Consider the following 23,481-nt stretch of genomic DNA (forward strand, 5'->3'; position numbering starts at 1 on the left):
GCACTGCTTTGCTTTATCTTGGCCAGGTCACAGTTGTAAATGAGAACTTGTTCTCAACTGGCCTATGTGGTTAAATAAAGGTGAAATAAAACAGAGACCATTCTCATCTGTATTAGGATTCTGTTCTCATGGTCTGGAACACCCACCCACTCATAGACCAAGAGGCAAGGACCAAATACCTCCTTTTCTTTATACTGTTATCACTTTGACACTTGCTAAGCAACCATTTGTAAAATATTAAACACTGTTGTGGGCAAATTTCCCCTGTTTCCATCTGTGAGTAGGAATGTGCGTTTTGGCTTAAGGATCACAACTTGACATAACCACCATAGTGGCCCACTGAGGATAAAGGCAACACTGAGCCCTTTGTACAAATCCACCCATGTCTACTGTCTTCCATAGCACTCCATTAGAAAAGAGCCATTATTATAAGAGCCATTATTATAAGCATACAGTAGGTCCAACGTGCTTTAAAGAGAGAGAGAGACGCTCTAAATTAAAAAACGGCAGTGAGAATAGTGAGAGCATCCTGACCTATCATTCTCACCAAAACAACTGACATTATGTGAAGAAGCTGATGAACGTCCCATTTGTCAGAACCGCTCATGTTTTCTTGCACATATCAACAATAAGTGTAAAAATGATATGAGTATTTGTGACAATATAAATACTTTTATGTCTCGCCTGTCTGCAAGGGGGCATAGCAGATTTTTGTCCCACTTTAGTATGCGTCTTCCGGTTGTCAGCAGTCCGTTTGTTTCGGTGTTCTTGACCTCCCAAGATGGCTGGTGTTCGATCCCTGGGTGCACTCTCCAGAATTACAGCAAAGAGATACAACGTCCTCTCAGGTAAATTTGTGTTAAAATGTGTGGAATTGATTCCAAAGTCAACTGTCTTTCAACGGTTTAGCCATGTTTTGGAAACCCGACGCGTCTCTACTGGAGATGCAGCTAACTTGGCTGGCTAGCTAGCTACCACTGGTATACTTCTGGCAGCTAGTTAACGTTAGCTAATTAATTTAGTTTGCCAGCAACAAAACGTTACTAGACACCTCTAGGTATAGATACATATTTGTTATTCATTTAGATGAAGATAACACGTTCAATTGAGTAAACTTTCACCGCCTGAGCAAATTACTTTGCTAGATAGCTTCGTCACATGAATGAAGTTCACTAGCTAATGTTAGCCTAGTTGGCTAGCTAACTATGATCACTCACTCATCGTCAAGTCAAACTTTTCCTGCAATTTTGTTGTCTAAACACATCTACACTTTACAATAAACGTTTCCATTTGCCATTCATTGTTTAACAAAATATCAACGTGTCCCTGACTGATGGTGTGGTAGCTAGGGAATCTAGGTGAGAGGTCAGTGTATTGAGGTCAAACCATAGAGCAGGCAGGCATCATCATCTACACTGAAAAATATTTAAAAAAAATATATATATATGTGTGTGTATATATGGTATTTATAATATAAAAGCAACATGTATAGTGTTGGTCCCATGTTTCATGGGCTGAAAAAAAAAAAGAATTCTAATTGGCTGGGGCTGGCTCTCCACAGGGTGGGCCTGGCTGCCAAGAGCGTGGGCCTATGCCCTCCAAGGAAGAAATTACAAATAAATTGTGGACTGCAAATTGACCGCAAGCCCAAACAGATATAATATTATGACTAAAATGTAACAATTTAAAACCTTGCTTACATTTGTATATGGTCATGTATCTCTATTATGTGTGGGAATACTTTGGAACAGATTTTTAAAATAAAAATGGATTGGAGCTGATTTCCTTGTTTTTAGTCTTATGTCCATCAATAAAAAATATAAATAAATGATGCTCAGAACTTGGGAGGGGGGGGGGGACATGTCCCTCCCACCATGAGTCTGTCATCAGCACTAAATGGGACTTCTCACCCCCAGGCTGAGAATAAATAAAGTTTTGCCTTATTTGACTTCCCATACAGAGACACATGTATCACCTAAGATAGATAGCTGTATGTTTTCTTGTTATCTTTTGTAACTAGCTGAATTAAATGTAACCCTTTTCTTGTTTTATATTTTTAGATATCTCATGTCGTACCTTTTCAGTTGCACCTGCTATGTCAGGTAAGTTGAAAGACTGGTTAGTGGGATATTAACTAATTTGATTAGCCTAATAAAAGTATGGAGTTTGTTGATTTGATATATTTTTATGAGATATTCTCTCTTTGCACAGCCCGAACCCATGTCAACTATGAAGTCAAAGAGGATGTGGCAGTTATTCGGATGAATGACCCAACTTCCAAAGTAATTTACATAAAGATGATTGCATCTTCCTTTACATTTTTAATTCATGCATGAGACTGAAATCTGAATCTGTCTTTTGTGTCTGCAGGTTAACACTCTGTCGGTCCAAATGCAGAATGAGATGATAGAAGTATTTAATGAGGTCTTGGCCAATGATGCAGTCCAGAGTGCTGTCCTCATCTCCTCCAAGCCTGGTTGCTTCATTGCAGGAGCTGACATCAAGTCAGTCACACCTTTCACATTATATTATAGAAAATATTAGCTTTGGTGACACCTAGGCCTACATGCTGTGTACTCAAAATGCTGAACTCATTCTTGTTTGATGTTCTGATACCTAGGCCTACACAATATTGAAAATGTTGCATTTTAGTCTAGCATAAAGTATTTCAGCACTATGCAAGGTTCTTGGGTACTAGGTTCTAAGTGTTGTGATTAGTTGTAAGTCGCTCTGGATAAGAGCGTCTGCTAAATGACTTAAATGTAAATGTAAATTAGTGTTGCTAAGGAAGGGTATATTACTTGAAACTGTCAGTTTTCCAGGTAACTAAGAATTTTGGTTAGCATACCTTTTTTTCATCAGATGACATCTATTGGCCTTTTTGAATACTTCAGATTATCACAGGTGTCTGTAATTAAGAACACCTTCCTAATAGTAAGTTGCATGTACACCCCCCCCCCCCCCTCAGAACAGCCTCAATTTGTCAGGGCATGGACTCAACAAGATGTCAAGCATTCCACAGGGATGCTGGCCCATGTTGACTCCAATGCTTCCCACAGTTGTCAAGTTGTCTGGATGTCCTTTGGGTGGTGGACCATTCTTGATACACATGGGAAACTGTTGAGTGTGAAAAACCCAGCAGCATTGCAGTTCTTGACACAAACTGGTGAGCCTGGCACCTACTACCATACCCCGTTCAAAGGCACTTAAATATTTTTTCTTGTCCATTCACCCTCTGAATGGCACACATACACAATCCATGTATCAAGGCTTGTAAATCCTTTAAACTGTCTCCTCCCCTTCATCTACACTGATTTGAAGGGGATTTAATAAGTGACATCAATAAGGGATCATAGCTTTCACCTCACTTCCCAATCTGTTCTTAATATTTTGTACACTCAGTGTAATATAGTATGTATATATTAGTACCAGTCAAAGGTTTGGACACCTACTCATTCTAGGGTTTTTCCTTTTAGTTTTACTATTTTCTACATTGTAGAGTAATAGTGAATACATCAAAACTCTGAAATAACACATGGAATCATGTACTAACCAAAAAATATATATATTTTATATTTGAGTTTCTTCAAAGTAGCCACCCTTTGCCTTGATGACAGCTTTGCACACGCTTGGCATTCTCTCAACCGGCTTCATGAGGTAGTCACCTGGAATGCATTTCAATTAACAGGTGTGCCTTGTTAAAAGTTAATTTGTGTAATTTATTTTCCTTCCTAATGCATTTGAGCCAATCTGTTGCGTTGTGACAAGGTAGGGGTGGTGTACAGAAGATAGCCCTATTTGGAAAAAGACCAAGTCCATATTATGGCAAGAACAGCTCAAATAAGCAAAGAGAAACGACAGTCCATCATTACTTTAAGACATGAAGGTCAGTCAATCCGGTAAATTTCAATAAGTTTCTTCTAGTGCAGTTGCAAAAACCATCAAGCGCTATGATGAAACCGGCTCCCATGAGGACCGCGACAGGAAAGGAAGACCCAGAGTTACCTCTGCTGCACAGGATAAGTTCGTGACCAGCTTCAGAAATTGCAGCCCAAATAAATGCTTTACAGAGTAACAGATGCATCTCAACATCAACTGTTCAGAGTAGACTGTGTGGGTCAGGCATTCATGGTCAAATTGCTGCAAAGAAACCTACTGAAGGACACCAATAATAAGAAGAGACTTGCTTGGGCCAAGAAACACATTAGACATTAGGACCGGTGGAAATCTGTCCTTTGGTCTGTTGAGTCCAAATCTAAGAGATTTGGTTCGAACCGCTGTATCTTTGTGAGACGCAGAGTAGGTGAACGGATGATCTCCGCATATGATCTCCGCCAGCAGCATACCACCCTGCATACCACTGCTTGCTTCTGAAGCTAAGCAGGGTTGTTCCTGGTCAGTCCCTGGATGGGAGACCAGATGCTGCTGGAAGTGGTGTTGGAGGGCCAGTAGGAGGCACTCTTTCCTCTGGTCTAAAAAATGTCCCAATGCCCCAGGGCAGTGATTGGGGACACTGCCCAGTGTAGGGTGCCGTCTTTCGGATGGGACTTTAAAGGGGTGTCCTGACGCTCTGAGGTCATTAACGATCCCATGGCACTTATTGTAAGAGTAGGGGTGTTAACCCCGGTGTCCTGGCTAAATTACCAATTTGGCCCTCAAACCATCACGGTCACCTAATAATCCCCAGTTTACAATTGGCTCATTCATCCCCCTCCTCTCCCCTGTAACTATTCCTCAGGTCGTTGCTGTAAATGAGAACGTGTTCTCAGTCAACTTACCTGGAAAAATAACTGATAAATTTAAAAAAATTGGTTCCACTGTGAATCATGGAGGAGGTCAGATGGTGTGGGGGTGCTTTGCTGGTGACATTGTCTGCCTTGAATTCTAAATAAATCACACACTTAACCAGCATGACTACCACAGCATTCTGTAGCAAAACGCCATCCCATCTGGTTTGCCCTATCAATTGTTTTTCAACAGGACAATGACCCAAAAAACACCTCCGGGCTGTGTAAGGGCTATTTGACCAAGAAGGTGAGTGATGGAGTGTTGCGTCATATGTGGGAACTCATTCAAGACTGTTGGAAAAGCATTCCAGGTGAAGCTGGTTGAGAGAATGCTAAGAGTGTGCAAAGCTGTCATCAAAGAAAAGGGTGGCTACTTTGAAGAATCTAAAATATATTTGATTTGTTTAACACTTTTTTTTTTGTTTTTGGTTACTACATGATTCCATATGTTATTTCATAGTTTTGATGTCTTTACTATTTTTCTACAATGTAGAAAATAGTAAAAAATAAAGAAAAATCCTTGAATGAGTAGGTGTCCTAACTTTTGACTGGTACTGTATGTATATACACTGCTCAAAAAAATAAAAGGAACACTAAAATAACACATCCTAGATCTGAATGAATGAAATATTCTTATTAAATACTTGTTTTCTTTACATAGTTGAATGTGCTGACAACAAAAATCACGCAAAAATTGTCAATGGAAATCAAATTTATCAACCCATGGAGGTCTGGATTTGGAGTCACTCAAAATTCAAGTGGAAAACCACACTACAGGCTGATCCAACTTTGATGTAATGTCCTTAAAACAAGTCAAAATGAGGCTCAGTAGTGTGTGTGGCCTCCACGTGCCTGTATGACCTCCCTACAATGCCTGGGCGTGCTCCTGATGAGGTGGCGGATGGTCTCCTGAGGGATCTCCTCCCAGACCTGGACTAAAGCATCCGCCAACTCCTGGACAGTCTGTGGTGCAACGTGGCGTTGGTGGATGGAGCGAGACATGATGTCCCAGATGTGCTCAATTGGATTCAGGTCTGGGGAACGGGCGGGCCAGTCCATAGCATCAATGCCTTCCTCTTGCAGGAACTGCTGACACACTCTAGCCACATGAGGTCTAGCATTGTCTTGCATTAGGAGGAACTCTGGGCCAACCTGCGCCAGCATATGGTCTCACAAGGGGTCTGAGGATCCTAATGGCAGTCAGGCTACCTCTGGCGAGCACATGGAGGGCTGTGCGGGCCCCCAAAGAAATGCCACCCCACACCATGACTGACCCACCGCCAAACCGGTCATGCTGGAGGATGGTGCAGGCAGCAGAACGTTCTCCACGGCGTCTCCAGACTCTGTCACGTGCTCAGTGTGAACCTGCTTTCATCTGTGAAGAGCACAGGGCGCCAGTTTGCGAATTTGCCAATCTTGGTGTTCTCTGGAAAATGCCAAACGTCCTGCACGGTGTTGGGCTGTAAGCACAACCCCCACCTGTGGACGTCGGGCCCTCATACCACCCTCATGGAGTCTGTTTCTGACCGTTTGAGCAGACACATGCACATTTGTGGCCTGCTGGAGGTCATTTTGCAGGGCTCTGGCAGTGCTCCTCCTGCTCCTCCTTGCACAAAGGCAGAGGTAGCGGTCCTGCTGCTGGGTTGTTGCCCTCCTACGGCCTCCTCCACGTCTCCTGATGTACTGGCCTGTCTCCTGGTAGCGCCTCCATGCTCTGGACACTACGCTGACAGACACAGCAAGCCTTCTTGCCACAGCTCGCATTGATGTGCCATCCTGGATGAGCTGCACTACCTGAACCACTTGTGTGGGTTGTAGACTCTGTCTCATGCTACCACTAGACTGAAAGCACCGCCAGCATTCAAAAGTGACCAAAACATCAGCCAGGAAGCATAGGAACTGAGAAGTAGTCTGTGGTTACCACCTGCAGAACCACTCCTTTATTGGGGGTGTCTTGCTAATTGCCTATTTCCACCTGTTGTCTATTCCATTTGCACAACAGCATGTGAAATTTATTGTCCATCGGTGTTGCTTCCTAAGTGGACAGTTTGATTTCACAGAAGTGTGATTGACTTGGAGTTACATTGTGTTGTTTAAGGGTTCCCTTTAATTTTTTGAGCAGCAGTGTATTTGTGTGTGTATATATATATATATGATAGATGGCCATGACTCTATGGTGGACTATGTTATACGGCTACTCCTGAGTTACTATTGAGGTGTGGTGTCTTTCTGGCGTCTCTTGACTGCTGTAGCATCACCCAAGTGTGAGCTGCATTATGGCAGTAGTGAAGAGTAGCTGGCTACGAGTCCAGTTGCTAGTACGGAATTCTAACTTAATAATTCTACTACGAAGCCACAGACCATGGATGGTGCTGCCTGCCTGCTCCCAGCTCTCCCCTTTGACCACCTCCCTCTGCTGACATCAATCAAGCCATGAACTTTATCAACCTTCAGTCTCTTGACCGTCTATCTACTCATGATTGTTGTTTTTAAATGGCTTGTTTTAAAAAACAATTCTGCTTTACAGCGCTATGAGATTTATTTATGTAATTAATAGCGCTATTACCCGAGTTACTATAGATTACCAAAATTACAGAAGATTCCGCTAACTTTTCTAAGTTAACTGTAGCTTTGCAACCCTAACTCTTATCCCCACACACACTCTCTCTTCTCTCCTTTGCAGCATGATCCAGGCCTGTAACACCTCAGAAGAGGTCACAAAGCTTTCTCAGGAGGGACAGAAGATGTTTGCGAGGATTGAAAAGTCTCCCAAACCTATTGTTGCAGCCATCAATGGCCCCTGCTTAGGAGGAGGCTTAGAGGTGAACAAAGTGGCTACCATTACACTGTTTTGTTGTAATAGCAGTGCTTAATTTGGAAATGGGGAGATGACGGAACCAAAAGTGAGTCCAAGAGGGTGGTGACCTGGGGGCTCTGAGGTACCGGAACACATGAATGACAGGCTACTTTGACACTGACAATCTGAGATCAATAAAGAAAACGACCTTGTCTTGAATCCATCAATAGTGTAGGCCTAGGTGTATGGCGACACATGTTGTACAATATAAAGAGGAAATTATAGTCCTAAAAAGCTTTCCAGTTTCACTGACTCACCCAATGATGTGCAGCTCACTCACTGGCGATTGGCTGATATGCTTGTGCCAAAAGCGTATCTCTCTTTTACTTTGAATGATCAGCATTGTTTTACAATAGGCCTATTTGGAAGTTGATGACTTAGTAGCCTACAGACAGATAAGTCTTCTCTTTTCAGCAGGATCCATTGGCTTTTTAATCTGTCCCCCCCTCGCGATTCTATTTGAAATATTGGCCTGTTTCCCCTACATGATGTTCACTGACAGATTTGCCGCACGTTCACGACTGTAGACATGCCTTGTGACTGAGCTACACACAATCCACAGCTGGACTATTTAATACAATTATTACCTTTTTTCTTTTCTTTTTTTCAATTCTCCGTGTCTTAATTATAGGCCTGCTCCTGGTGTAGTATTCTGAATTATTACATTTCTTTCTGAATTATTACATTTCTTTCTGAACAGACAGCAGTAATTCTATATCTTTGGCAAATGTATTTCAATTTCTCAGTGGTGCTGCAGCACCCTTCCCACGGCTATGATTCTAATAAGGAAAAAATTAAGTGGAGAGATGAGTTGCAGGCTCACGTCTAATCAGAGCTGGGAAAGAGATCCTAGAAAGACTTGTCTCTCTCACCTTTATTTTATTTTACCTTTATTTAACTAGGCAAGTCAGTTAAGAACACATTTCTTATTTTCACCTCAGCAAGAGCCACGAGTTGGTCTCTAGGCTAGAATGTTGTGCAAACCATAAACCCGGTCCGGCCAACCCAAATCAATTCTTACAATATCGGGCACAGTTTTTACATTACGATTTTTTTTTTTACGGGGCATGAGAACTACAGAGAAGTCAACTTGAATTAACTGTGATTGCTTTTATTTGAATTTTTACATTGAAAATAAACAAAAATAATAATAATCATGCCACGAGAGGTACTGGATCCTGGGAAATGGGTTCCGGATGGAAACAGTCAAACTGAGAGGCGCCAGATCCAGTTGCGTCAGGAAGGAAATGTATTTATCGGCGTGAGCATCAGGAATACAAAATGTACATAGATGGGACAAAGGTCAATAACATACAGACATTAAGTCCTAAGGTACATCATATTATTCCAGTATTACGTATCAAAACAAATTAAATTATTCTCAATTAACAAGACCAATTTGAGTTTAGTTCCTTTTCCCCCAAGTTATGTTATTTTCTAAATGCAATGTTTAATGTGTTGTGTGTTTAGTTTGCCATCGCCTGTCAGTATAGAGTTGCTACTAAGAGCAAAAAGACTGTCCTTGGTACTCCTGAGGTGATGCTTGGTCTTCTACCTGGAGCTGGTGGAACACAGAGACTCCCTAAAATGGTCAGTATCTGGGGAAATACTTTATAAATCCATAAACTGTACTTGAATAGCACAGTAACTTTGATCTACAATAATATTTCAGAGTGATATTAGTGCAATGCAACAGTAAATCATAGTCGCTACAGTATGCACACTGACAACTGCAGAGGGCTTCAGTATTCTTAAGTTGACCAGCTTTGCAGCACTGATTTTGCCTGTTGTAGCAGTGTTTGATTTTCTTGATTTGTGTTCAGCAGATTAAAAAAAATATATATATTTTTTTTTAATGGAATGTTGTCATAAATATCAATATGTTGTCTTCAGGTGGGTATTCCCGGTGCCTTTGACATGATGCTGACAGGAAGAAACATCAGGGCAGACAAAGCCAAGAAGATGGGTCTGGTCCACCAGCTAGTGGACCCACTAGGTATAGTAATCGCTCAACTAATTTGAATCAATATTATAGTAAATATATGTTTATTGATGAAATGTTCATTGAGATTCTTTTTTTTTACGGGTCAGGTACTTTCAGGTCCGGTATCTAAATGCTTCTAATTTATGCCCTTTTGATATTCCAGGACCTGGATTGAAGAGTCCAGAGGAGAGGACCATTGAGTACCTGGAGGAGGTTGCCATACAGTGTGCCAAAGGAATCGTCAACAAGAAGATCTCTCTCACCAAGGAGAAAGGCATGATGCAGAGTAAGTATTAGACCCAAATACAATGTAGATATACATGGCACTTAGTATAGTACCCAAAAACAAAGGCTCATGCCAAGAATGACTTACTATACAGTTGTGGCCAAATATATTGGCACCCTTCTTAAATAATTATCTATTTCTTGTAAAATAAATTGAAATAAAAAAATCCACAACTTGTTACTGGATTTTCAACATTGCAGAACCAATGTTTTTGTTAACTTAAAGGTGCAATATGCAGAAATCGCTCTGCCATTTCCTTATTGCTAAAACTCTAATAGTTCACCTAATTTCAGGTATATGACAAAACAAGCAAACAAAGTGTAGAGAATCATTGTACCATCTAAACCTCTCTGAAATTATTATTATTTATTTTTTAACCTTTATTTAACTAGGCAAGTCAGTTAAGAACAAATTCTTATTTTCAATGACGGCCTAGGAACAGTGGGTTAACTGCCTGTTCAGGGGCAGAACGACAGATTTGTACCTTGTCAGCTCGGGGGTTTGAACTTGCAACCTTTTGGTTACTAGTCCAATCCTCTAACCACTAGGCTACCACAAATATTGTATTTACAGCTGTTTGAAGCTGGTGTACAAAACCAAAAGTAAAGACACAAAAAACTGACTTATGAACAGGAAGCATACAAATGGCACGCACAGAACAGATCTACTGCTTCTTAGACATGCTTTCAATGAGAATTACAGATCTGTAACTTGCATTTCTATGTTAATTTGGTTGATCCCTTAAAAAGTTACACATTGCAGCGTTAAGTTTATAATTTTAATTTAGAAAATAAAGACATGGCAAGGACAAAATGATTGGCACTCCGGAGCTAGTACTTTTTTTATATTTTAATTTTTGTCTTTTAATCACGGAGCTGATCTGTATTACCAAAGGGCTCTAACTTTGTTTAATTGGTCAAATTGCTAATAGAAGGGTGGAGCAAACTCAATAATGGGGGGGGGGTTATCTTTTCCAAAGGCTATAGAAGCAATTGCTAGCTCTGGGATGCCAACAATTTTGTTCATGCCAATTGTTTTTATTTTCTAAATCAAAATTGTAAACTAAAAGCTGCAATATGTGACGTTTTGGGCAACCGGACCAAATTCACATAGAAATGTGAGTTTTAGATCTGTTTTAAGAAGAGGTGATCTCTTCTATGTGCACTATTTCTATGCTTCCCGTTCTTAAGTTAAGTTTTTGAATCTTTTACTTTTGGTTTTGTACACCAGCTTCAAACAGCTGAATATACAATTTTGGTAATGGAAATATATTTCAGTGGTTTAGGATGGTACAATGATTCTCTACATTATATTTGCTTGTTTTGTCACAAATTGAAGTTAGGCAAATTATTCTAATTTTAGCAAATGTCGGAGCGATTTATGCATAGTGCTCCTTTTTAAGTTTACAAAAATACAATTTGTCCTGCAATGTTGGAAATCCAATAAGTTTTTCAATTTCAACTTAATTTAGAAGAAATGGGGAATTTGGCCACACCTCTGTATATAATCTACATAAAACAAAGGCAGGCTTTTTAAATGTAGGCCTCTCATGGTTGTTGTTTTCCAACCTTGCCATATGTTACCATCACCTTGTTTTCTTTTCACTCCTTCCTCTGCAGAAGTCCAAGATTATGTAATGGGCATTGAGTTTGTGCGGCAACAGATCTACAAAACTGTCACAGCCAAAGTCATGAAGATGAGCAAGGGACTGTATCCTGCCCCCTTGAAAATCATTGAGGTAGGAGGAATTTGTCATTTACTTAATCATTCAATAATGATGAGGATGATTTTAGTGAGATAATGATATGAAGTGGCAGCTGTTTTTGAAAGTAGATGCAGAGCTCCAGAATGGGTTCAATCACACCTTGGTTTTCTTAAAAGACACTTAGGACTTCTCATTCCCCTTTCTCCCCCGTCAGAGTGTGAAGGCTGGCTTGGAGCAGGGCCCAGATTCTGGCTATTTGGCGGAAGCACAGGTGAGAGAATATACATTGAATTAGATTAGATTGATTATGAATACTGTAAAAATGCATAATGTGCTTATCAATAAGTTGAATGGTTTTGTATGAAACATCTTAAAATTATTATTTTGTTACAGAACTTTGGCAAACTGGCAATGACCTCTGAATCAAATGCGCTGATTGGCCTTTACCACGGCCAGGTGGCATGCAAGAAGAACCGCTTTGGAGTCCCTGAGAGACCTGTGAAGTAAGTGATGACCTTTGACCCAAAACTAGTTAAATGGCTATATTTTGGTTTTAATTAGTGAGACATGCAAATTGTATTACAAATATTAGAATACATTTATGCTGATAGGTCATGCCATTAACCCCTTACACCTGTGGGAATTAGCCTATATGGATAGGGCGAAATAGAAGTTTTCCTTTATTGTACTTTTCATTGACACCCCTCCCCCATCACTCTCCTTCTTGGTCAAATAGCCCTCACACAGCCTGGAGGTGTGTTTTGCGTCATTGTCCTGTTGGAAAAACAAATGATAATCCCACTAAGCGCAAACCAGATGGATGGGGTATCGCTGCAGAATGCTGTGGTAGACATGCTGGTTAAGTGTGCCTTGAATTCTAAATAAATCAGTGTCACCAGCAAAGCAGAATCACACCACCTCTGTGCTTTACGGTGGGAACCACACATGTGGAGATCATCTGTTCACCTACTCTGCTTCTCACCAAGAGACAGCGTTTGGAACCAAAAATCTCAAATTTGGACTCATCAGAACAAAGAACAGATTTCCACCGGTCTAATGTCCATTGCTCGTGTTTCTTGGCCCAAGCAAGTCTCTTCTTCTTATTGGTGTCCTTTAGTAGTGGTTTATTTCCCGCCATTTGACCACGAAGGCCTGATTCACGCAGTCTCCTCTGAACAGTTGATGTGTCTGTTACTGGAACTCTGAAGCATTCGTTTGGGATGCAATTTCTGAGGCTGGTAACTCTAATGTACTTACCCTCTGCAGCAGAGGTAACTCTAGGTTTTCCTTTCCTGTGGCGGTCCTCATGAGAGCTAGTTTAATCGTAGTGCTTGATGGGTTTTTGCGACTGCACTTGAAGAAACTTTCAAAGTTCTTGAAATTTACTGGATTGACTGACCTTCATGTCTTAAAGTAACGATGGACTGTCGTTTCTCTTTTCTTATTTGAGCGGTTCTTGCCATAATATGGACTTGGTATTTTACCAAATAGCCCTATCTTCTGTATACCATCCCTACCTTGTCACAGACAACTGATTGTCTCAAACGCATTAAGGAAAGAAATTCCACAAATTAACTTTTAACAAGGCACACCTGTTAATTGAAATGTGTTCCTCATGAAATTTGTTGAGAGAATGCCAAGAATGTGCAAAGCTGTCATGAAGGCCAAGGGGGAAGAATCTAAAATATATTTAGATTTGTTTAACACTTTTTTTTTTAGTTAGTACATGATTCCATATGTGTTATTTCCTTGTTTTGATATCTTTGCTATTATTCTACAATGTAGAAAAATGTAAAAAGAAAAATCCTGGAATGAGTAGGTGTCAACTTTTGACTGGTACTAAAATATATATATATACTACCACCGTTCAAAAGTTTGGGGTCACTTAGAAATGTCTGTGTTCTCCATGAAAACATGCATGAAATGAGTTGCAAAATGAATAGGAAATATAGTCAAGACTATATTTGAAATAATTCTGTCCTTCAAACTTCGCTTTCGTCAAAGAATCCTCCATTTGCCGCAATTACAGCCTTGCAGACCTTTGGCATTCTAGTTGTCAATTTGTTGAGGTAATCTGAAGAGATTTCACCCCATGCTTCCTGAAGCACCTCCCACAAGTTGGATTGGCTTGATGGGCACTTCTTACGTACCATATGGTCAAGCTGCTTCCACAACAGCTCAATAAGGGTTGAGATCCAGTGACTGTGCTGGCCACTCTGTCCAGTGTGTCTGATCTTTTGCCCATCTTAATCTTTTCTTCTTATTGGCCAGTCTGAGATATGACTTTTTCCCTCCCATGGCCTCCCACTCATCTTTCTATTCTGGTTAGAGCCAGTTTGCGCTGTTCTGTGAAGGGAGTAATACACAGTGTTGTATGAGATCTTTAGTTTCTTGGCAATTTCTCGCATGAAATAGCCTTCATTTCTCAGAACAAGAATAGACTGACGAGTTTGAGAAGAACGTTCTTTGTTTCTGGCTATTTTGATCCTGTAATCGAACCCACAAATGCTGATGCTCCAGATACTCAACTAGTCTAAAGATGGCCAGTTGTATTGCTTCTTTAATCAGAACAAGAGTTTCCAGCTGTGCTAACATAATTGCAAAAGGGTTTTCTAATGATCAATTAGCCTTTTAAAATGATGAACTTCGATTAGCTAACACAATGTGCCATTAGAACACAGGAGTGATGGTTGCTGATAGTGGGCCACTGTACACCTATGTAGATATTCAATAAAAAATCTGCCATTTCCAGCAACAGAAGTCATTTACAACATTAACCATGTCTACACTATTTCTGATTAAATTGATGTTATTTTAATGGACAAAAAAATGTGCTTTTCTTTCAAAAACAAGGACATTTCTTAGTGACCCCAAACTTTTGAACGGTAGTGTATATACTAAATAAATAAATCTCGTTCAACCAACAGCCTAATGACTGAACAGTCGACTAATTGGGGTCAGCCCTAGTAAAGAGTTAACATGGTAACTGGAAATATAGTAATTTCAAAAATCCTCCTTGGTGGACAATCATTTCAATCTATTGTATTCTAACCATGTGTTTCTTCATCCCTGATCCACCAGGAACCTGGCCATCTTGGGAGCAGGTCTGATGGGTGCAGGCATTGCCCAGGTGACTGTGGACAAGGGCATTCACACTGTCCTGAAAGACACCACCGTGGAGGGCCTGAGCAGGGGCCAGCAGCAGGTCTACAAAGGGTGGGTTTACCAGAGAGCGATAGGTCACTGCTAACTAGCTATCGATTCTACATCGGCTACACAATGTCCTGGTTGTCTGGCATATGGGGTCACAGACAGGACGGTTGCAGTTAAAAACTCATAGAAATGGTTTCCTACAGATTAAGTCTGGTCTTGGACTAAGAAGCATTTTTATTGGAGATTCTCTATTTATTTATTTTTGCACAGGACTAGGCTTAATCTGTGTCTGGGGAACCGGCCATAGTTCACCAAAATTACATCATGATTTCGTTACTCTGTAAGCAGTCTATGGACAAGGTATGACAGCAATCCATGCTTTGGTATAGTTTCCCTGGCACTGTTTCCGCATGCTTACGTTTTAGTAATTGTGGCATGTGTTTGCATTTTTCACTTATAATGTTAAAATTATTTGACCTTGAGCTCCACAATCAATTTGAGATACTTTTGGATGATTTGGACATGTGAAAAATGCTAGTATCCCTTCACATGAATAGGATTTGTGCCACAAATGCTAAATGGTTAGCATGTGGATACAGTGCCAGGGAAACTAAACTAAAGCATGAAATGCTCTCATACCTTGTCCATAGACTGCTTAGAGGGTAAGGAAACCAATGTGTCATTTGGGTGAACTATTACATTTACATGAGCAATTAGCCTTCCTGGGCACATCAACAGATTTTTCACCTAGTGAAAAACTACTGTCCCAAAGCACTTAAATGGTAGGCTATCTGTCACCCGGTTCCCTATCCCTTTAAAGCATAGTTGTAGTTGTTGAAGGGACTAAATTAATGTTGTTGAACCTGCCCTAATCACGCTTGAGACTGTTAACATAAAATGTAAATCGACTAACTGACGCACACGAGATTTGGTTCTAGGTCCCGAGAATAAACCTGCCCTCACTTTCCTCACCAGCCTCAATGACAAAACCAAAAAGAAAACCATCACGTCATTTGAGAGGGACTTCACATTGGCCAGCTTAACTGGCCAGTTGGACTACAGCGGCTTTGAGAAGGCTGACATGGTCATAGAAGCTGTGTTTGAGGACCTCAACATCAAACACAGAGTCATCAAGGAGGTGGAAGCTGTGAGTAGCACTGAATGTTAAAATCAGCACTGTGTTCATTAGGGCACGGAACAGAAAGCGTTTTCTCACAACACGAATAAGCATTTCTTATTGGACAAGATGTTTGTTCTAAATGAACTTTTGTTTGATCGCAGGTGATCCCCCCTCACTGTATATTTGCTACCAACACGTCTGCTCTCCCCATCAAAGATATCGCTGCTGCTAGCATTAGGCCAGAAAAGGTATGTTTACTTAAGAGTTCAATGGGGTTAACATTCCTGTTTAACAAAAGGCTGTCCCTTATGGATCCCGTTGTCTACAATAACCTCTCTACATGTGTTGTGTGGTTGAGGCTGGGTACTGTGAGAACAACAAAAAAAAGTTGTTGCCTTCTCTGTATAAGTAAGCAAGCCTTGGACGAGTAAGCCTTGTCTGAATCAGTACCGCCAATAGGGACAGGAGCTTGTCTCCTGTTTCTGTATTGTAGGCAAGGTTTTAAATGAACCTTTTATTGGTAGCACATGAAAATTGATTTGAGATACTGCCTATATAAATTCTAGCTGCTTTTGAAGCACATGTGCCCTAGAAACTAATATGTAACACTGTAAAGACATTTTGTTTATTATAAAAGCTCAAATGTTGATACGAATACCCGTCATCGAAATTACAAAGTCATTTGTGGAGTATTAGGTTTCTAGATTGTTTAAAAGCACGAGTTGGTTCTTTGTATAAATGGATACATGTAAATAAAGTTGTATTGTATTTTCTATCGTGTAGGTGATTGGCATGCACTACTTCTCTCCAGTGGACAAGATGCAGTTGTTGGAGATCATCACTACAGATAAGACCTCTAAAGACACCACTGCCTCTGCTGTAGCTGTAGGCCTGAAGCAGGGCAAAGTTATCATCGTTGTCGGGGTGAGTGAGCTTCTGCTCATTGCTTACTTCCTGTATTCTCCCTAAGCGTGTTGATAAGCATAATGATGCTAATACATGGATTTTATATATACACATACATACACATACATACATACACACATACACATACATACATACATACATACATACAGTGGGGCAAAAAGGTATTTAGTCAGCCACCAATTGTGCAAGTTCTCCCACTTAAAAAGATGAGAAAGGCCTGTAATTTTCATCATAGGTACACTTCAACTATGACAGACGAATGAGAAGAAGAAAAAATCTAGAAAATCACATTATAGGATTTTTTTATGAATTTATTTGCAAATTATGGTGGAAAATAAGTATTTGGTCACCTACAAACAAGCAAGATTTCTGGCTCTCACAGACCTGTAACTTCTTCTTTAAGAGGCTCCTCTGTCCTCCACTCGTTACCTGTATTAATGGCACCTGTTTGAACTTGTTATCATTATAAAAGACTCCTGTCCACAACCTCAAACAGTCACACTCCAAACTCCACTATGGCCAAGACCAAAGAGCTGTCAAAGGACACCAGAAACAAAATTGTAGACCTGCACCAGGATGGGAAGACTGAATCTGCAATAGGTAAGCAGCTTGATTTGAAGAAATCAACTGTGGGAGCAATTATTAGGAAATGGAAGACATACAAGACCACTGATAATCTCCCTCGATCTGGGGCTCCACGCAAGATCTCACCCCGTGGGGTCAAAATGATCACAAGAACGGTGAGCAAAAATCCCAGAACCACACAGGGGGACCTAGTGAATGACCTGCAGAGAGCTGGGACCAAAGTAACAAAGCCTACCATCAGTAACACACTATGCCGCCAGGGACTCAAATCCTGCAGTGCCAGACGTGTCCCCCTGCTTAAGCCAGTACATGTCCAGGCCCGTCTGAAGTTTGCTAGAGAGCATTTGGATGATCCAGAAGAAGATTGGGAGAATGTCATATGGTCAGATGAAACCAAAATATAACTTTTTGGTAAAAACTCAACTCGTCGTGTTTGAAGGACAAAGAATGCTGAGTTGCATCCAAAGAACACCATACCTACTATGAAGCATGGGGGTGGAAACACCATGCTTTGGGGCTGTTTTTCTGCAAAAGGACCAGGACGACCGATCCGTGTAAAGGAAAGAATGAATGGGGCCATGTATCGTGAGATTTTGAGTGAAAACCTCCTTCCATCAGCAAGGGCATTGAAGATGAAGTGTGGCTGGGTCTTTCAGCATGACAATGATCCCAAACACACCGCCCGGGCAACGAAGGAGTGGCTTCGTAAGAAGCATTTCAAGGTCCTGGAGTGGCCTAGCCAGTCTCCAGATCTCAACCCCATAGAAAATCTTTGGGGGAGTTGAAAGTCTGTGTTGCCCAGCAACAGCCCCTAAACATCACTGCTCTAGAGGAGATCTGCATGGAGGAATGGGCCAAAATACCAGCAACAGTGTGTGAAAACCTTGTGAAGACTTACAGAAAACGTTTGATCTCTGTCATTGCCAAAAAAGGGTATATAACAAAGTATTGAGAAACTTTTGTTATTGACCAAATACTTATTTTCCACCATAATTTGCAAATAAATTCATTAAAAATCCTACAATGTGATTTTCTGGATTTTTTTTCCTTCTCATTTTGTCTGTCATAGTTGAAGTGTACCTATGATGAAAATTACAGGCCTCATCTTTTTAAGTGGGAAAACTTGCACAATTGGTGGCTGACTAAATACTTTTTTGCCCCATTGTATACATATGTGTGCTTTTCATGGGTCCATAATCATTTGTGTTGTTGTTTGCAGGATGGACCTGGGTTCTACACCACCAGGTGTCTTGCTCCTATGTTAGCTGAGGCAGTGAGACTCCTACAGGTTAGTGTTATTACACACACACACACACACACACTGGACATGTCCGAATGCCCATACTAGCGTACAACATACTTAATCTGCATACTATGTATTCATCGTCGCATACTGTTTAGTAGAAAGTATGCGACGGACAAAACGCAGTAGCGGCTCCTGACTGGCTTAGTAGGTGGGGCGGGGCCGAGTGCAGGTCGATTTTTCCAAATTGAACAGACCTGCATCGCATTAACCAGCCTGATAACAGCTAATTTGCAATTCGATTAATTTCTCTAAACTGAATAGAATAGCTATGGTTATACACCTTCTCAGGCTGGTTATAGACAGACTATCACATTCGCCCTATAATTAAATGGTTAGCCTAGCTTACAAAACTAGATAAATCCATATGTTGAAATCAAAAGGCCTGATTAACATGACATCAATAACGTATATCCATATACCGAGTCCCCGGTACCGACAAATTCAGAAATCAAAAGATGGTTTAGTAATTACTTTAAAAGCTCTGAGGAAGGCCAAGAAACACTTTTCAATGAGAAAACAGAAATCCACTTTGGTCAAAAAAGCCAGCTCTTCATTTGAACAGTACTTAAGTAAAAATACATTAAAGTACTACTTAAGTAGTTTAAAATATATATATATATACCTATATTATATATATATATATATATATATACCTATATTATATATATATTTTTTTTTTTTACCCTTTTTCGTGGTATCCAATTAGTAGTACGCTACAACTCCCGTATGGGCTCGGGAGAGACGAAGGTCGAAAGCCAATGTGTCGGAGGAAACACCATGCACCTGGCCTGGTTAGCGTGCACTGCGCCCGATCCCGCCACAGGAGTCGCTAGTGCGCAATGAGACAGGGATATCCCTACTGGCCAAACCCTCCCTAACTCGGACGACGCTAGGCCAATTGTGCGTCGCCCCATAGACCTCCCGGCTGTGACAGAGCCTGGGCTCGAACCCAGAGTCTCTGGTGGCACAGCTAGCACTGTGATGCAGTGCCTTAGACCACTGCGCCAACCGGGAGGCCACTACTATTTATAATTTTGACTACTTTTACGTCACTACATTCCTAAAGAAAATAATGTATTTTTTACTCCTCACATTTTCTCCTGACACCCAAAAGTACTTGTTACATTTTGAATGTTTAGCCGGACAGGAAAATTGACTAATTCACGCACGTATCGAGAACATCCCTACTGCCTCTGATCTGGCAGACTCATTAAACACATTCTTTGTTTGTAAATTATGTCTGAGTGTTGAACTATGCCCCTGGCTATCTGTAAATACATTAAAAAAACAAGAAAATCTAGTCTGGTTTGCTTAATATAAGAAATGTTTAATGATTTTTACCTTTTAATACTTAAGTATATTTCAAACCAAATTCCTCAAGTAGTATTTTGCTGGGTTACTTTCACTTGACTCATTTTCTTTGAAGGTGTCTTTTACTCAAGTATGAAAATTGGGTCCTTTTTCCACCACTGTTTGAACACCACCGCAGAAGCTTCTCTATTTGGCATCTTCCCAATTTAAGTAGCCTAGTTTGGTTGTTTAGCTACTTGAAGAGAATTAGGCCCTATCACTCGAAGCCCACCTCTTCCAATGCATTGTAGAAGTGTGCATTGAATTTATTATTTTATTTATTCACACACTATAAAACGTTCCATTTTCGCATACTGAGAATTTGTAAAGCGCGATTGCGTTGTTTCACGTTATTGGTTAATTTCGGTAGCACATCCCCATATCAGATGATCATGTTGTCAAAGTCCAAATGAATATGACATCAGGGCATTTAAAGTATACTTCATTATCACAATGTGAAAACACAATTTTTTTCCCTCATATTCAAACAGCCTATTATTTAAGATGCAAGTATGGATATTCGGAAATGGACACTCTGTTGTCATATACAATGTTGAATTGGAGGGGGTATTTCATGGGTCCCAATAATAACAATAAAAAAAGATTCACCTGTATGTTGGGCTGTGTGTGTTCTCAGGAGGGAGTTGACCCCAGGAAGCTAGATGCCCTGACTACAGGCTTTGGGTTCCCAGTGGGCGCTGCTACACTGGCTGACGAGGTGGGCATTGACGTGGCTGCCCATGTAGCTGAGGACCTGGGCAAAGCATTCGGATCGAGGTTCGGAGGTGGAAACGTTGAGGTGCTGAAGACTATGGTGGAGAAAGGATTCAAGGGTAAATGATCTTGTTTGTAGGACGTCGAGACGAAGACTCTTTTCTTAATCAATATTTCCTCGACTCTTTGCATCCTCTCACCTTGCCTCTTTCTCAACATGCGTTGGGGAGGGACTTTGAATATTGTTGTCCATTGAGGTTTGAGGAGGCAAGGAGAGCGAGGACGTGTGGAATTGAAGAAAAATGTAGAGTGGCAAATGATATAATGGGAAATGCATGGTCATCATCATTGGTATATCTCATACCCAATTAATTTAATCAACAGGCCGCAAATCAGGGAAGGGCTGCTACGTCTATACGCCAGGACTCAAAAGCAAAGACGTCAACCCCGATATTGAAGATGTCTTGGAGAAATATAAACTGACACCAAATCCGTTAGTGTGAGTAGTAACCACTGGGGAAATGTCCCCTCTAAAGCAAGTTAAAGTACATTGAATGCATGAAAAAATAAAAAATAAATGTACCTTTTGCATTTGCTAGCTGTTACCAACGGAGGCATATAGGATCATACACACCACCACTTAACCCTGTCTGTATCTTCTCTCTCCAGGTCTTCAGACTCTGATGTCCAGTACCGTCTGGTCTCTCGGTTCGTCAACGAAGCAGTTATGTGTCTGCAGGAGGGGATCCTGAACGGCCCTGTGGAGGGAGACATAGGAGCTGTGTTTGGTCTGGGATTCCCCCCTTGCCTTGGAGGTGGGTGTTCACTCCATACCAGGGGTATTCATATGTTATGAGCCTGGCGGTCCGGACAGAGTACTGCTGGTTTTCTGTTTTATATAATTAATTCTGATAATTAACTGCCCCCAAATTAGTGTCCCAGGTCTAAATCAGTCCCTGACTAAAAGGACAAGAATGAAAATCCGCAGTGGAACTGAACTCGAGGTCTAGATTTGAATATTCCTGCTTTATACTATGCTACATACCACTTATAGTACAGTGAGTGTGTACATGTTTAGTATGTGTATCTAATCCCTGTTGGAATTGAACACATTACCTAGCACCATGCTTTTACCAGCTGAGCCACACACACACACGGGGTGATCACATGAGCATCAACCAGTTTAGTGTTGTATGTGGTGTTGAACTCTTTTCAGGTTTAACAGTAGGCAGATAGCCTTTTGTTGTGCTACAATTAGGAGTGTTATTGTACCTTCTCTTTGACCTTCCCTGTTTACTTATTTTCCGGTTTGTGGAGCCATACTTGACTAAAATAATTTCACTGTCCAATTTGAGTATTTCAGACTGAGCTATCAGATATGCCTATATTATTATAAAATGCTTTCATCATGGGATGACGCTTTTAAAAGGAATCCTACTAACCATGTATCAACCTTCTCTTTAAACCTTCTCTGTTCAGGTCCTTTCCGGTTTGTGGATACCTTTGGTGCCAACAAGCTAGTAGAGAAGATGAAGAGGTATGAGGAGGTTTACGGTAACCACTTTACCCCCTGTCAGCTACTGATGGATCACGCCAAGGACTCCAGCAAGAGATTCCACAAGTGACTTTCCTCATCACCATGTATCACTACCACCTAATAGCAGGCTGCCATTAGAATGGGCCTAGGCCGTATATTTGTCTGTTAAAGAAATAAGCCCTGAGTTTAAAGAGATGGTTCGGCAATGAAACCCTTTATCTCCTTCCCCAGAGTCAGATTAACTCATGAAAACCATATGCAAACTATTTTCGAGCAAAGACTGAATGTAAGCTAACGCTAGTTAGCATTGGCTCGCGAAACTACCTCTAACGTCCCTCATTCTGGACGCAGAGACGTACAAATTCTATCCACGAGTTCATCGGACTTTGGGGCATTGATAAAGGACTTCATTGACAAAATTCTGAACTATCCCTTTAAGTTAAAGTTTGGGTGCAGAAGTGAAATCACGAAAGTGGCCTGTTTTTACAAATCACTAAACAAAATAAATGTTTTCAAGTTCTAGTCAGAGATTTCAGAATTCATAACTAACAGGAATCTATTTTTTATGGTTTGGTTGTTTTTTTGTATTTTCTGAACATTTTTGACAGTTTCCTTTTTGATAATATTCTACTGTAATATCCATCTGAGGCAGGAGTAGACCCAAGGGGATTCTTAATCTTCTCACAATGCAAATGAAATTCATGGCTACATCCCAAATGGCACCATATTCCCAATGTAGTGCACAACTTTTGATCAGAGCCCTATGGGGCCCTGGTCTATGAGTGCACTATAAAGGGAATAGGGTGCCATTTCAGCCTTCATAAGTGACTGGTCTTGTCCTACACGTCATGGCTTGTTCATGTTTTATTGATTGTCATCTACTAATGAGGTAAACATTTTTATATGTATTTTTTTGATATATACATTTATCAAGGTCTTTATTCCATGGTTTGGGCAGTGATTGTATGAATATTTAGAGTCAGTAAATTAATAAATAATCATGCTGAAGTCAAATGTGTAGGCCTATGTATATTCTTTGTTTTTCAATGAATGAAAATCAGATTGGGCTAAATGTGTCATTTGTTTACTAGGCCTATTTTGATCACATGTATTAAAGAATTGCATTAGGCTACACTTAGTTACACGATTTTGATTTAAGGCGGCAATCGG

General features: G+C 40.6%; 1 protein-coding gene across 1 annotated transcript; it reads left to right on the forward strand.

The window, feature by feature from the left end:
* The first annotated feature begins 721 nt into the window (after positions 1-721).
* Positions 722-23,325, forward strand: LOC115145942 (trifunctional enzyme subunit alpha, mitochondrial-like). Its single transcript, XM_029687638.2, has 20 exons — positions 722-848; positions 2,061-2,102; positions 2,212-2,282; positions 2,371-2,504; positions 7,471-7,609; positions 9,115-9,234; positions 9,538-9,640; positions 9,792-9,914; positions 11,534-11,652; positions 11,834-11,890; positions 12,013-12,122; positions 14,701-14,835; positions 15,748-15,919; positions 16,054-16,140; positions 16,676-16,816; positions 18,624-18,692; positions 20,698-20,893; positions 21,159-21,273; positions 21,444-21,589; positions 22,254-23,325. Exons 1-20 carry the CDS (start codon positions 782-784, stop codon positions 22,397-22,399), a joined length of 2,292 nt encoding a protein of 763 aa, XP_029543498.2. The 5' UTR covers positions 722-781; the 3' UTR covers positions 22,400-23,325.
* Positions 23,326-23,481: the final 156 nt, after the last annotated feature.

This window comes from Oncorhynchus nerka, linkage group LG18 (genome assembly GCF_034236695.1).
Source record: "Oncorhynchus nerka isolate Pitt River linkage group LG18, Oner_Uvic_2.0, whole genome shotgun sequence".
Lineage (NCBI taxonomy): Eukaryota > Metazoa > Chordata > Actinopteri > Salmoniformes > Salmonidae > Oncorhynchus > Oncorhynchus nerka.